Source organism: Humulus lupulus, chromosome X (assembly GCF_963169125.1).
Source record: "Humulus lupulus chromosome X, drHumLupu1.1, whole genome shotgun sequence".
NCBI lineage: Eukaryota > Viridiplantae > Streptophyta > Magnoliopsida > Rosales > Cannabaceae > Humulus > Humulus lupulus.
In genome coordinates this window covers 7,386,793-7,403,209 of record NC_084802.1, presented here as the reverse complement: position 1 = coordinate 7,403,209, position 16,417 = coordinate 7,386,793, and the positions used below count along the sequence as shown (strand labels likewise).

Genomic DNA, 16,417 nt, shown 5'->3' with positions numbered 1-16,417 from the left:
GGATGGCTGAGAAATGGGAGGGCTGGCGGCCGTGAGGTTTGGGAGATGGGCTGGGTTCGTGGGGGCTAAGGGCAGCTGAGGGGGCTGAGAGGTGTGGGTGGCGGCTGGGTGTTTACAGAGAAATGGTGATGATGAAGATGATGGGCTTAGGGTTTCAAAAATGGATTGGGGCAAAATTTTACTCTATGTGTCTTTTAACAACTTTGCTGCAACATCATAGAACTTTGCTGCAGCAAAGTCAAGTCAGAGAGCAAGACCAAAAATGTGTTTTGTTTTAATGCTGATGTTGCAACATCATGGAACTTTGCTGCAGCAATAGCAAGTCAGAGAGCAACCTGAATTTTTATGTTGCAACATCATGGAACTTTGCTGCAGCAACAGCAAGTCAGAGAGCAACTTGAATTTTGATGTTGCAACATCATGGAACTTTGCTGCAGCAACAGTCAAGTCAGAGAGCAAGCCTAATATGATGCTACATCACTCAAACTGTTCAACCCCTTTTTAATTCCATTTTTCTGCAACCACAAGCACATTAAACCATCAAAATCCGATGTTCCAAAGAAATATATTATATATATACATACATATATATATTTTTCATATATTTCTTGTCTTCTCCCTTTTTTATATATATATATATAATATACATCTGTATAAAACTTGGGTTGCTCTATGATTAAATCTCAAAGTTCCACAGCAACCCGAGTTTTTACATATTCTTCAAGGATCCTCCAAAGAGATTGAGCACTTGTTTCGCTCAACCTCACCTCCCCAATAATGCTTGATCCTTTGGCCATTAACCTTGAATTCCCTTCCGGAGCCTTCTTCACGCAATTCCACTGCTCCATAATGATGCACCTTAACCACCAAGAATGGGCCCGACCATCTTGACTTGAGTTTGCTTGGGAATAGTTTCAAACGCGAGTTAAACAACAAAACTCGCTGGCCTTCTTCGAACACCCTTGGCTGAATATGCTTGTCATGCCACCTTTTTTTTTCTCCTTGTAAAGTTTGGCATTTTCATAAGAGAATAATCGCATCTCTTCCAATTCATTTAACTGCAACATTCTCTTTTCTCCTGCAAGTTGCAAGTCCATGTTGAGTGTTTGAATAACCCAATAAGCGCGGTGCTCAAGTTCCACTGGCAGGTGACATGCTTTTCCAAATACCAACCGATATGGTGACATCCCCAATGGTGTCTTGAAAGTTTTTCTATAAGCCCACAATGCGTCATCTAATCTCTTGGACCAATCCTTGCGGTTGGGAGTCACCACTTTCTCAAGGACACCTTTTATCTCTCTATTAGACAACTCAGCTTGCCCATTAGTTTGGGGATGGTAAGCAGTAGCTATCTTGTGCCTCACATCATATTTAGCCAATAAGCTAGCCAACACTTTGTTCACAAAATGGGTCCCCTCATCGCTAATGATTGTCCTTGGAGTGCCAAAACGAGTGAAAACATTCTTCTGTAAGAACCTCATGACAACTTTAGCATCATTAGTGGGAGAGGCAATTGCTTCCACCCATTTTGAAACGTAATCCACAGCTACCAAAATGTACAAGTCGCCATAAGATGGAGGGAAAGGGCCCATAAAATCAATACCCCACACATCGAACAATTAAACTTCAAGAACATTAGTTAAGGGCATCTCATTCCTTCTAGAAATATTACCAACCCTTTGGCATCGATCACGCCTTAACACAAAAGCATGAACATCTTTGAATAAGGAAGGCCAAAAGAACCCACATTGAAGTACCTTAGATGCGGTGCGCGATCCCCCAAAATGACCACCACAAGGTGAAGAGTGACAATGATGCAGGATATCCTCCATTTCTTGCTCGGAAACACACCTCCTAATCATTTGGTCGGCACATTGTTTGAACAAGAATGGCTCCTCCCAAAAATAATGCCTCACGTCATGCAAAAACTTCTTCTTTTGTTGGCTTGTCAAATCCGGAGGCAACAATCCACTAACCAAGTAATTAGCAAAATCCGCAAACCACAGAACACTCTTCGACCTCTTCTGGAAATCTCTTAGCCTTGAATACATTGAAAGTCACCTGCTCATTTTGAACCCTCATAGTAAGTTCACCCTTTTGCACATCAATCAAAGTTCTACCAGTAGCTAGAAAAGGCCTCCCTAGAATGATTGGTACCTTCCTGTCTGCCTCATAATCCAACACAATGAAATCAACTGGGAAAATGAACTTATCAACTTTTACCAAGACATCCTCAATCTTCCCATCTGAATAAGCAAGAGATCTATCTGCAAGTTGTAGAGTCACTGTGGTAGGTCGGACTTCACCAATCCCTAATTGTCTATACACAGACATAGGCATCAGATTTATACTAGCACCCAAGTCACATAATGCCATGCCACAATAAGAATTACCAATGGTACATGGAATGGTGAAACTCCCAAGATCTTTCATCTTCGGTGGCAGCTTGTTTTGCAAGAATGAGCTACATTCCTTGGTAAGAGCCACTGTCTCAAATTCTCCTAACCTTCTCTTCCTTGTAAGAATATCTTTCATGAATTTTACATAGTTAGGCATTTGCTCAAGTGCCTCTACCAGTGGGATGTTGATATGCAACTGCTTCAACATATCTAGAAACTTCTTGAATTGAGAATCCAACTTTTGCTTCTGAAAACGTTGAGGAAATGGAGGTGGCTTCTTTGAAATTGAGCTTGCTGGTTGACAATGCTGCGGTATGCCTGCAGTATCCTGGGCAGAGGTAGATTTTTGTGCACTAGGAAGTTCAGTATCTTTTTGGAATTCCTCATTTATTTGGATTGAAGAGGGCTCACCCTCATGCCCAGACTCGGTCTTGTCCTTCTCCAACTCCTTTCCACTCCTCAAAGTGACAACTTTACAATGTTCCTTCCCCATACTCCTTGGATTCTTGGTATCACTTGGCAGTGTACCGTGGGGTCTATTTCTAAGCTCATTAGCTAGTTGCCCAACTTGGTTTTCTAAGTTCCTCAATGAAGCCGATTGGCTCTGAATCATGGCTTCATTCTTCACTATATATTCCTTCAACATGCTCTCAAGAGAGCTAAATTGCATTGTCTGTTGTTGTGGTGCTTGAGGGGGGTAACCCGGTGGAAAATTTGGTCTTGGAGGCATCGAAGGATTACTAGGGCCAGCTCCTTGATTACTCCATGAAAAATTGGGGTGTTGCCTCCATGATGGGTTGTAGGAATTAGAATAAGTACCATTCCTATTTTGGTTCCCCATATAACATACAGTTGCCGAATTAGAAGGATAGTTATCAAAAGTATGACCCTCACCACAATACACCCAAGAAATGCTCTCCATTTGCCCCATTTGTGTCCCCATAGGCTGCCCCCTTGATTGATTCATCACCATATTCATTGTCTTGAGCATATTAGAAATAGAAGACTCTTGGGCCACCAAAGAAGTGATGGCATCTACATCATGAATACCGGTAACCTTTCTACCGGTAGACAATCTAGAAGTGGGCCACTGATAGTTGTTGTTGGATATTCTCTCAAGGATTTCATATGCCTCATTATAGGACTTAGCAAGAAGAGCTCTGTTCGCTGAAGCATCAACCACCATCCTAGTATGAGCGTTAAGACCGTTATAGAAGGTTTCCATTTGGATGCAATGAGGAATGCCATGGTGAGAGCATTTGCGTAACAACTCCTTAAACTGCTCCCATGCCTCATATAAGGATTCTTCATCAAGTTGTTGAAATGAAGTAATCTCATTGCGAAGCTTGGCATTTTTAGTGGGAGGAAAATACTTCATCAAGAACCGCTCAGCCAACTCTTGCCAAGTACTCACGGAATCAGATGGCAAGGAGTTCAACCAAGCTCTGGCTCTATCTCTCAAGGAGTATGGGAACAAATTTAGTCTCAATGCATCCTCTGTCACTCCGGGTAGCTTGAAAGAGTCACTTACTTCAATGAACAAGCGAAGGTGAAGGTGAGGATCCTCTGTGGGCATCCCACTAAACTGACCCACAGTTTGAAGCATTTGGAACATGACTGGCTTCAATTCAAACTGTGCTGCCTGAATTTCTGGTCTGACGATGTCTGGATTAAGCTAAGAGGGGGAGAGCATATTGCCTGATAGCACGATCTCTGTCATCAGCCACAATAACTGCGTTTTGCCCATTGTTGGTAGCTACTCCCCCTTGAGCTGCTCGATCTTGAGCAACTCCTACTGTATTTACTGGTGGATCATGAGCGACTCCTGGTAGAGGAGCTGCCCTATGGGCGGCTCCCTGTTGAGCCCCTTGCTCAGCATCCATCACTACTACTTCCCTTTTTGAATTTTGTATTCTTCGCCTTCTTCTAAAGGTGCACTCAATTTCTAGATCAATGGGAAGTAGTTCAGGGTCTTGATTCTCGTTCATACACTGCATAAACCTGAAATTGCACAAGAATCACCCAAGTTAGCACAAAAGAAAGAAAAATTAAACCAAATGGCAAGATAATCAACTTTACAATAATTGACTTTAAGCAATCCTCAGCAACGGCGCCAAAAACTTGTTGCGGATTTTCCTAAGTGTGTGCAAGTGTACACAATCGTTGAACAAGTAATATAATGAAAGTAATTTTTATCGTCTCCTCAAGGATTGCCAAACAAATATTGTAAAAATCATCATCAAACAATTTGGGGTACAATTAACTATCCCTTTTTTTTTTATGACTTAATCAATTGAACTAAAGAACAAAAAGAACTAAACAAGAGAATTAAAATAGGCTTCTAACAATAAAGCTAGAAAATGACAAATTGTGATTACTATGATGATAAAAGTTAGGCATATCAAATCCCCCTAATTTGTATTTTTGCCCCTGATGTTGCAACAAAGTTCAGAGCAAAGTTCTCTTGTAACTAAGATTTCCAATTTAATGCACATGCCATTTTTCCAAATGCTCATGTTAAGGTTCCATCAATTAGATTCACATATTCCTATGCTAAATTTAATTTCAAGAACACAATTCCAAGCATCAATCCTTCAAGTTTGCAAAGTGAATAAAATATTCCTAAGTTATTCACTAATCAATAACAAAAGTATCAACATGCATCAATCAAGCATTTCCACTAATTTTTACCCTTCCGGAATTAAAACTAGCTTGTCTCTCACCTAAGTTGATCATTCTCAAGCAAGAGATTTGCACAATAAAAATAGCTCAATTGAACAAGAGAAAATTTTCATAAAACAGTCAACAATTTGGGGGCAATTGCAAATTAGGGTTCATCAATATCCCTAACACAAACAATTCAAGTCATAGTAAAAATAACCAAGTCACCACAATAAACATTCAACATTATCTCAAGAGTTCAAGGAAGAAAGAAAAAGAAAATAAAATTATATGAAAGTAGAGTTTAGAAAAAAAGCCAAATTGATAGAGATATTCTCTTCTTTGTCTTCTAACTCTTAATCATCTTCTTCTTCTAGCTTCCTTCTCCTTCCTCTTCTCTTCTTGATGATTTCAGCTCAAAGAAATGCAGAGAAGTCCCTTCAATGGAGCATGGGCGGCTGGTTCTCTCTCTCTTTTTTTTTTTCTTGGTGAAGAAGAAGATGTCTTTTTGGGTTCACAAAGGGTATAAACCCTCCCCTTCTCTCTCTACACATGGGGGACAACATCTTTTTCCTTTTCAGAATTTTACAGCTCCTTTCCACCTCATCTAAGTACATGCCAAGTGTGCAGACTTTATGTTACTGACTGCCCACACTTTGCTGCAGCAAAGTTGACTGATGTTGCAACAATTGCCAGAATTTCAGCTCCAATATGATTTCCTTACACATGCTTCACTAAGCTTTCCAAGCATCCTCTCGCTATGCCTTCAAAATAGATACCACCTTTTTAGAACATAATTCCATTATTTTTCACAAGAGTTATCATTAATTAAAACAAATTACACAAACAAAGTTAAGAGATAAAATGACTAAAACCACACAATAACAGCACAAACACTCTATTTCACGTAACTTTTTAAGTCCAAAAGCTCAATTAATAACTCTAAAATATAGAGTTATCATTAATTGTTCCCCAAATTGGTTGATGATGATCTTTACAATATTTGTTTGGCAATCCTTGAGGAGACGATAAAAATTACTTTCATTATATTACTTGTTCAACGATTGTGTACACTTGCACACACTTAGGAAAATCCGCAACAAGGCCCAATCGAGTATTCGGGCAAAACACAGGGGTCAAACTAATATTTTCTCATTTAATAATTATATCAATATAAATTCAAATGTTATAAAATATCATTATTATAATAATATATAATACTAGACTAGATATTAATAATTATATTGATATAAATTCGCATGTTATAAAATATTATTATGATAATAATATATAATATATAATCCTAATTTGTTTTACATAATATAATCCCAATTGTTTTACTAATTATATTAATATGAATTCAAATATTATTTTTATAATAATATTTACCAGATTAGATATTTAATAATTATTTTAATATAAATTTTAATATTATAAAATATCATTATAATAATAATTTTTATTTTAAAAAAAAATATCATTTATATTTAAAAAAGAAAACATGTTATTTTTTATTTAATCTAACTTGTATAAATATATATATATATTCACATTGAATAACCATAAATATTATAAATCTATTATATATAAGTGTCGTGTGTATATAAATAATAGGGATTTTTGCGGCAAAAATACTCATTCTTTTTTAAATCTTGTGATTGAATACCCACTCTTTTTTTTGTGGGAAAAATAGTCAATGTCCAGTTTTGTTGGTCTCCGTTGGTACCCCTCTAACAAAGCTGTTATATGTTGACTGGGTGTATACGTGTCAATTCTTCATTGGCCTACCTTATAATTTTTTATAAAAAATTATTTAAAATAATTTTAAAATTAATAAAAATATATATATTAATTAATAAAAATTATAGATTTATATATAATAAAAATAATTAGTTGAAAATAGTAATTTTATAACAAAACAAAACTTTGTTCAAAAAAATAATTAAAAATATATATTTTCTGATAAATCCTAAATTCTAAACTAAAAAATATCATTAGTTCAAAAAAAAAACTAAAAGAATATCATGAACACGATAGATATCACATTTCATAAACTAAAGTCTATTATAGGACAATTTTTCTGTAGGAGCTTTATTTTAAGCTCTACTGGTGGGGCTCTTAGTGTTCTCAACCCGTGAACAGTTTTCGGTGCGATTTTTTTATGACCGTGTATATTGTAGCTATTTAGAGCATCCTGCAAATTTTTAGAAAATTCTGAATAGTTTACATTACCGAAAACTAAGTTCAAACATGTTGTTGCACGTATGACTAATTTTTTTTATGCACGTGGAAAACATGTTTGAACTTAGTTTTTAGTACTGTAAACTATTCAGAATTTTCTGAAAATTTGCAGAATGCTCTAAATAGCTACAATATACACGATCATAAAAAAAATCGCACCGAAAATTGTTCACGGGTCGAGAACACTGAGAGCCCTACCGATAGGACTTAAAATGAAGCCCCTATAAGAGAATTCTATGTCTATTATATATGAGATTTTCTCAATCTGAATTCACAACAAATTAAATTAAAACATCCAAAAGATTTAAAATGCTTAATCACAACAAAAACATTAGGTAATTTTCTATTATTCCATTGCTGTATAATGATAGTCGACCACGATTCCTAGAAACAAAAACTGATTTTTTTTTTACAGATTTGAAAAGAAAAATAAACAAACTCAGCAATGACCCAACCCAAATCTTCCATCCCAACCCCAACATCATTGCCGTTGTGTTTCTCCTCGCACAATGACCACCGTGAGAGCACCCCCACCGTCGCCTAGACTGAGATTCGATAGTTCTGCGATCGTTCACACACCCCCGACACGAACCCACCACAGATTTTGGGTTCTATGTTATGGGTTTTGGGTGAGATTTGGGATCTAAGTTATGGGTTTTGGGCGAGATCTGGGAGATCTTGGAGGTAGATGGCTGAGGCGTCTGACTTCTGGGTTGAAACGTAAGGATGGATGAAAGAAGAAGACGAGTCGGGTAGAAGAGAGAGAGAAAATTTATGTTTTCTTATTTTATAATTGTTGATGTCGTTTTTCATCAACTTAAAGAAGAAGAGCAATTAAACAAAAATATACCAGAGGAAACAGAAAATATAGACAGGATTTTTACGTGGTTCAACAGTTAAAATCTGCCTAATCCATGAGTCTATGTTATTAACTCTTTGGAATTCTCTGATAGCTTTTTGGAAACAATTGTACAGAGTTTTTCCCAATATCAATGATTCGATTTCTACAAAAGAATTATCCCACTCTATTTATAGAGGGGTTTTCTGAATTGCTTCCCAAATATTTTGGGAAGTTATTCCCTAAATCAAATAAAATCATTCCTTTAAATGCATACAATTATTACGTATGCGGTAATATCCCATAATATGTGGAATTTAATAACAAATTATATCAGATCCCTTAAACATAGAGAATTTATAACAATAAATACGTTCACACACAACCGACAAGCTTGGATACTAGACTCACGTGCCTTCGAGACCGTTTGCCTACTACGAGCTCATCATCTTGGTTCGCCTATGCTCCCAACTAGTAATTATTGACGAAACCATCTCCTTTGAGCTTACACCTCTCGAGCTCGAACCGCCTTGTCTAAGGGTAGGAAATGAATTAAGAAGTTTATTCAAGTGTTGAATTATTGCTACTGTGAGTTGCGAGCTTAACTTATAACCTCAAAGCACCTCCGAGACTACGTAGTTTTCGAGCTCACCAATCGGAGGTTGCCACTTGCTGCCTTACCAAGTCTGTCCCTGACTTGTGGTTCACATGACGACCGTGCTAATCTCAAGCTTACGCCTTACGAGCCTAAGTTTCGAGATCAACAATTCCCATTCTCGAAATCTAGGTGTAACAATAATTTATTTTTATTTTTAATTTGAAACTGATTTTAAAATATACGTTTTTATTTATAATTTAATTTAATTAAAAAAATTAAAATATTATGAGTTGGACAAATAAGAGTGTGGCATGTGTCTGGTGAGTCACCACCACTTAACAGACCTAATGGACTGTATACCAATGGAGACAAACAAAACTAGACAGATTTGGTACTTTTGCCACCAATATTCCTACATAGTATGATTGTGTAATTAGAATAACATTTATCTTCTATTTATAACAAATAAATATTTATCTTCTATAAGAATAAATAAGTTTATTATCTAATTATTAAGGTGTAATTTAAATAAAATTATTAATGTTTTATATCTTAAATATGATAGTTTGTAATCTAAAAGGTTATCATATTATATATATATATATATTTTAAAAACATAACAATGATTTTGTTTAATTTTCATTTAATAGTTTATAACATTTTTTTATATATAATATTATTTATTTATAATTTATATGATAATCAACTAAATATAATAAAAATACTAAGTAAATTTGTGCGTGTATCTAGTATATATATAAAATATTTGATTTTGAATGAAATCAAAGTAAGAACGAGAAATGTTTTAGAATGAAATGATGAAAAAATAGTGAATTCATTGTTAGTTAAAACGTTGAATGAACAACGAAATTAAATGATATAATTACGATTTTTTTTCTTATGAAAATAAATTGTTTTGGTTAAATGACAAAATTATGCTGTTTGTTGACAAAAATCTTTCTACTTTTGAGTGATGTTACCAACATTGGACTAGCCCAAGACTTAGGCCCAATATCATTGGACGGGGAGGTAATACAAGAGAAAGTCCAAAAATGGTTTGAGCAATCAGCCCAATCACCTATAGGTCCAGAGGGGATCTCGGTTGTGCACGATACCAGGGAAGGAGGAGAAGCAGAGCAACGGAACAACGGCGAAGAACTTCCAGCGCGTGCTAGGAGGATGCGCGTGAAACCAGCCTGGCTCAGAGAGTTTGTTATCATGGAGAGACGTTGAGGAGTGCTGCACAATTCCCTACCTTTCTGTTATTTGAAACTTTCTGCAATTTTATTTGTGATATAAATACAGAAGAAATGTAATAGAACAATTTTTTATGTTGAATGAGAAGCTGAAAGGCCTTTTGGAGATTTGTACTGTCTCCAAGAGTACGTTTCTTGCTATCAAGTGATGCCCAAAAAAGTTTGATTTGTTATATGTACTTCCATTGATAGTCCTTCTGGAACCCTTATTTGCATCAATCAATATTTAAAAACAAAAAAAAACCCCTAAAGCAATGGTTTAGATAAAATATTGAGTTGATTTAATGGTATATTGTAATAGTTGTAAAAAAAAAAAAAATTATTAATATATTTTAAACAAATAAGAAGAAAATTTTGGAAACGAACAAAATTACAAGAAGAAAATTTTGGAAACGAACGAAATTACGGGACAGCCCACTATGAGGGTTGTCCCGAGCTGACTTGGGTGGTGCCACATAACTACCACCCATGTCAGCTCGTGATCATGCTTGCTCTCAACATTACTCTGCAAATGAAATAGAAATAGAAATAGACTGCCGTACGAATATTGATGATTTGTATAATTATTTATTACATGCCAATAGAAAGAAAAACAGCATCGGAGAATAAACATAATTATGCTGTACTTTCTTATACCTAACAAGAAGACCAAGTACTCAGATTCAAATCCTAATCTCTGGGAGTGTACGGACAATAAAAACAATAAAGAACCTTCTATGGAATTTTAAAAACAAAATAATTTAAGCAGGATATCGTGATAATTAAAAAAAAATTATAATAATAATAATAATAATAACAAAAAACGAATGATAAAGAATATTTAGCCACCTATCTTTGGTTCACAAGAGAAAAACCTCCGTCATTCTCTTTGGACTCTCCTCCAAGTAGACCAAGACCAAGATACCTCCCAGCCGCATCGCTCAACAGAGCTACCTTCAAAGGCAACCACCTCCTTCCTCTCACCAATGTATCAAACTATATATCACAAAGAGCAATCAATTTTCACTAAATACAAGCAGAAATGCAAGAATGTCAAAGCGAGTAAACTGTGCAAGAACAACATGTGTTGCTTGTCGAACGCCATTCCTCGAAATGGTTACAGTTTCTTAGGCAAGTTGTAAGTCTTCTTCAGAAACTTGGAGGCTGCATCGTCGTTTCGGTAGCATAGAACTCGCAGGAGAGTGTTTGGCTCAGTTGGGTTCCATTGCCCAGAAGTAGGAGGCAGTGGGAATTTGGACCTGGCGGAGGAGCCGTATGTTTCTAGCGTCCCACGTCGGAACCTCTCAATGAGGCCCTCTGTGTCAGTTCTGAAAAGGGGAAGCACCCCTCTCACTGTTGTTGAAAACTTATCGATTAACTCAGAAGGTAAACCATCTCCATTGGCCCAGAATAGATCTTTAAGAGATTTGTAATCATCTTCTATTATCTGAGAGTCCTGCTTGGAGAATGCACGAGAGGGACCGCCAGCAAGTAAAACTAACAAAAAACCGTCAAAGGAAGCTCTCATTATGTCAGTAATAATTCTTGTACGAACTCTCTCATGTACAGCGTCCGAAATAATTAACAAATGTCTTTCCAGCTCCCGAAGGAACGGTTCAATCCTGGAGGAAGATGCTTCCCCAACATATAAACCATCCCACAGAACATGACTGAGATCATAGAAAACAATCTTGTATGCCACTGACTCACAAAGCTGCTGGATTCCCTCCACACAAGCTGCTGGCGAGAGTTCGAATTGTTTTTCCAAACCATTAGAAAAATCTTCTACTTTAGCAGACTCAGAGTTCCTCAAATGGGTGATTACCCTTTTCTCCAAAACTTCTAACTCACTCCTGATTCGTTGTAAAGTGTTTATACGAACACAGAGCTGTTGAATTCCATATGAGTGATCTCCATTCAATGTAGCAACCTGAGAGTTTCTCTTTGGAGGGTTTGGTGACTTTTCTTTCTTCTTGCCAAAGCCTTGGAACTTTGATCCTATAGTACATCTGGTCAATGCTGGCATAGTGGGAACATATGAACTTCGTGATCCTGCAATCAGAAGAAAAAATATTAATTATCAAAGCACAAACGTTAAGCTGTCTACAGAAGTACAGATATGATGCAATGTGATTTTATCAAAATATACCACAGCCAGATTTTGCCTTCGTTATGTAATATTGAAGACATCTGTCAAGGCCTGCCATCAAGTCGGGAAGCAATGCAGGATGCATAGGTATTGGAAGCCGAAAATATGCTTCCAAAGTTTCATCAAAGATTCGCAAAACTTCCACAGCTGAGGGAGCATATCCTTCATTTTCTTGTGGACTCCACACCTATAACATTGATATCAACAAGCTTAGCACAAGAAAAATAGAAAATTTCCCCCACGGACATGCAATCATTAAGCCAGTAGCCGCACCCCAATTTAAATTTGTAGTTATCAATTAAATTCAAATTAAGGGACAGCATATGAGATATAAGCATACTAAAGAGTATGATACGCATAACCAAGAAAATTTACTTTGCATATAGGAGTAGGACACAAAGAACACATTGAATATTCTGTATTTACCTCACATCTTTCAATTGTAATGATTTCCATTATTCTTAGGATTAGGATTAATTGATTAGCCATTGAAAATGCATAAAAGCTAAGGATATATTGCATTGGACTCATTCTAATTGTCATCTGGAAGCTTTCTTGATTAATTAGGCTTTACGGCCAGATAGTACATCAAAATGTTGAGCAAAATTGAAACATGAATTATTACAATACCTCTTGCTGTAGATTTCTATCAACCCATTCTTTTAGTCTGTCCACTCTGGTCTTGATCCATGCTTTCACCAAATTGGCAATTGCAGCCTCAGCCTCAAAAGGAGGCATCTCACGAATTATTGCCTTCCCACCATCATCACTGTCTACTGAATCTTCAACTGCTATCTGTACAAGATCTTTCTCCAGCTTATCCGCAGCTCTCAATACTTGAACAGCATCTGGTGTCAATTCTGCTATACCTGATATGAATTGTTTTATCTCATTTGCGTAACAAACATGAAGGGTGGCAACAGCCACGCCTGCTGCAAAAGGATGCCATCTCTTCAGAATTGGACTAAACATTCGCTTCTCCTTCAGTGCCAGCTCACCAACATCCTTAGCAAGAATGGCAAGGACTGGAAGAGGATTTGGCTGATTTTTGGATGCTCTCCTGCTTGAATCTGCCATCTCCATTCTCTGTATCACAACAAATCAAAACTCAAGTAATGTATACAAGCAGTGGAATTTACTGCAAACTACAAGTACAAGTTTGTAAGAAAGTTCGTTTAATTAAATTTTGTCTTTATGCATGCCCACCTACGCAAGTTGCAACACATTTCAGACAATGAAACAAAAACAATCTACAGTTGAATGTTGGCTAAGTTCCAGCTCACAAGTCATATACCTAGCTTTTTTTTCTTTGAAAAGATAAGACATACTTGTACTCTTTTTTCTTCTCTTTTGAAAAGACTACTTGTACTCCTATTAAAGATAAACATTGAGTTCTTTCCTACTTCAGAAAGGGATAAAAGGCTCATTTTAGCACCCTTGTAACTTAATTGCTACTGTGCGATGTCCTATAGATTTAAAAGAAAATGCCTGATGACATTACTGGACATGGACGAGGAAATGGCATACAATATCAAAAAAGAAACTAAGCCAGGTCCAACCCACCCCAAAGGAAAATTTTAGAAAAGCAAATGGACACTAATAATGTCACATATATATCTATTTACTTCTTGTCAAAAATCAATACCCTATAACTCCAGGCCTGCTAATGATATACACATTTCCTTTCATAAGCTTGTGCTCATTCCTTCGGTACATATGATTAATGCATACAACATTCCTTCAGCCCCTTTGCATACACGATGCATGTCTTCCTCTAGAATTAAACTAACAACCTGGTTCCCTTATATATGCATTACTGTCAATGAAGAAGGTTGGTCTCATATATAATAAATTCGCCCTCTTACTGAAGAGGGACAATTACAGATAGCAAAGGACTTACCTGAGCAAAAGCAGTTCGTAAAGATGATCTGATGTAAGTGTCGATCCTGTCTCGAGCCACGTTAACTTCACTCTTCCTCCTCCTTCGGTACTCATTAGATATGTCTTCAACTATAATCTTAGCTGCTGCAACCCCCAAAGAAACAATCCCTTGCATGGTTTCAATATTGCCACTATCAAAAGTCTCATGATACGCAAGAAGCCTCTTCTCAGCCCAACCCATTATTGAAGTCAATGTAGAACTCAAAACCTTGGAATACTCTGAATCCTTTGTTGTCTTTGCATCTTTAGCAACCTCTTCTAGCTGACTATCCGCTGCATATATGAGGTCCATTTCAACTTGGCCAGTTGCAACATATCGGTGAAATAAAACCCAAGTGAAGCAAACATTATGGAGAACCTGGTTAATTCCAAGGATTCCCCAGGTCTTTTTTATATGTTCCATTAGTTCATCCACTTCCTCAAGTATGGATGTTTCATCATTAACGTCAAAGCAGGCATTTAGAAGCATTTCATACAGCCGGAGATTCAGTGGAAACCCATCTGCCCAGTGACATGACTCGGTAAGAGAACCATCAATTGATCTTGAAGCAAGAGTCATGACAGCACTTCGAAGAACTTGCAAAGATTCATTATTCCTCCCAGTTTCAAAGGGTCTATCCAATGCCCCATGAATAATTTGGCGTAGTCTCTGCGCAGCACTCTGTACCCTGTCTAGTGGCAAGCGAGGATGCAAAAGGAGGCCAGCCTCAAGAATTTTCAGGGTTCTTTTTTGCCAGGCATCATATTCTTGTGAATCAGTAAAATCCACCAGCTTGAGCTGCTGTAAAAGCTCTAGTGGGACTACTACTGATTCAATTCTCCTTCCAACCTGTTGGATACACTAAAGAATATGAGAGACAATAAACGATAAGTTCAAATTACACCTCAATTCATAACCAAAGAGCAAAAAATTCACTTAAACAAGACTAACTATCACACTTCGAATTGAACTACATCTGACATTCAAAGGAACGTGCTCAAAGTTCCAATGTTTACCAACCCCTTACCCCCTAACGTGTGTATTAAGAGAAACAATAAGGCAACTGGTTAAACATAATAAGATCAAATCCCATAATTCTCGAAAAATAACAAAAGATTTGCGACTTCAATTTTAGAAGCTTTTTGTAAGCGCATTCGAAAATTAACATTCCTAAGCATCAGATCGAGCTAGGTTTAGCAACTAAAACAAAAATATATAACTAAGGAAGTTTATCAAACTTAAAAGCACCGTCAATTCATCAACCAATATTCGGAATTGTACCAAGACACTCAAACTTGAGCACCATCCCATCAGAGAATTTTCCCATCTTTAAGACCCAAATATAGAAACTAGAACTAAATTCCAAACATCAAACGCACAGAGAAAACCCCAAGACCAATTTGAATCTGAGATCAATATGCATTAACCAGAGAAAATAGTATCCAAATGACAAAGAAAAGAAATAAACAAAAAAGCATTTCTCAACAGACCTGGCCAGCCGCAATCCTCAACAGAGCTCTCCTCACTCTAGAATCCATGGCCTCAGAAACCTTCATTTGGATCCTCATCAGCTCACCAACAGTCAATGCCTTCTTCGACTTCCCCTGACCCGAACCAGGGCTCGAACCAGAGCCGCCGGGGCTCTTCTTAGAGCCCGAGCCAGGTGATTTAAGCCCAAACGCCTTCTTGACCTTGCTAGCAGCAGCAGAGGTGAGAGAGCGCTGAAGAGCGGGAGAGTTGGGCGAGTTGCTGTGTTGACTCGGCGAATCGGAATTAGAGTGATTGAGCGACGACGAAGGAACGAAAGTGAGGGGTTTACCGGAGGAAGTACGGCAAGCGGCGACAAAGATCTCGTAAGCGGTGAGTCGAAGGTCAGAATCGGTGAGCTGAGCCGAATCCGAGAGGTCGCCGAGCGGTGACGGGAGATCGGCGGCCGCCAAAGTCTTGGTGACGGTAATGGTGGGCTTACTGAACGACATTGAGGATGCACTTTCTCTCTTGGAATGGCCCAGTGACAGGTCTCTGAACAGATGAGCCATTGTTGAGAGAGAAAAATGGAGGAGAGAGAACCAGAAAAGGTAGTCAGACACGATGGACTACCTCTATATACACCTATAGATATAAAATATATATAAAAAAAATATTTATATATATTCGAGTGACGATAAAGAAGGTAAGGGGAGAGAATTTGTTGTTTTCTGTAATTGTTTTACTTTTCTTGCGAAGCAAACAGAAAAATAAAAAGGAAAATTGAGTGTTCTTTTTAATTATTATTATTTTCAGTTCTTCTAATTTCCTCAGCGCCGTAATTCTTTTATTTTGTTTTTCTTTTGAATTTAAATTACAGTTCACTAGATAAAAATATATATTTAATT

At 37.1% G+C, this 16,417-nt stretch overlaps 2 protein-coding genes and 1 non-coding gene across 4 annotated transcripts; 1 reads left to right on the top strand and 2 right to left on the bottom strand.

The window, feature by feature from the left end:
• Nucleotides 1-1,983: 1,983 nt before the first annotated feature.
• LOC133805453 (uncharacterized) lies at nt 1,984-4,014 on the bottom strand. The gene is made up of 2 exons (XM_062243637.1): nt 3,532-4,014; nt 1,984-3,489 (listed from the first exon to the last, which is right to left on the bottom strand). The coding sequence occupies exons 1-2, from the start codon at nt 4,012-4,014 to the stop codon at nt 1,984-1,986; spliced, it is 1,989 nt and encodes a 662-aa protein (XP_062099621.1).
• LOC133807551 (small nucleolar RNA R71) lies at nt 3,641-3,747 on the top strand. The gene has a single exon (XR_009879457.1). It is a non-coding gene; the product is annotated as a small nucleolar RNA R71 (small nucleolar RNA).
• A 6,491-nt stretch (nt 4,015-10,505) lies between the features above and the next one.
• Nucleotides 10,506-16,160, bottom strand: LOC133805144 (protein unc-13 homolog). Of its 2 annotated transcripts, none has more exons than XM_062243249.1 (5): nt 15,533-16,160; nt 14,022-14,903; nt 12,752-13,207; nt 12,122-12,308; nt 10,506-12,024 (listed from the first exon to the last, which is right to left on the bottom strand). In XM_062243249.1, the coding sequence occupies exons 1-5, from the start codon at nt 16,079-16,081 to the stop codon at nt 11,090-11,092; spliced, it is 3,009 nt and encodes a 1,002-aa protein (XP_062099233.1). In that variant the 5' UTR covers nt 16,082-16,160; the 3' UTR covers nt 10,506-11,089. The 2 variants fall into 2 exon arrangements, with proteins under 2 accessions (XP_062099233.1, XP_062099234.1); XM_062243250.1 differs by having other exon boundaries at nt 14,022-14,891; nt 15,533-16,159.
• Nucleotides 16,161-16,417: the final 257 nt, after the last annotated feature.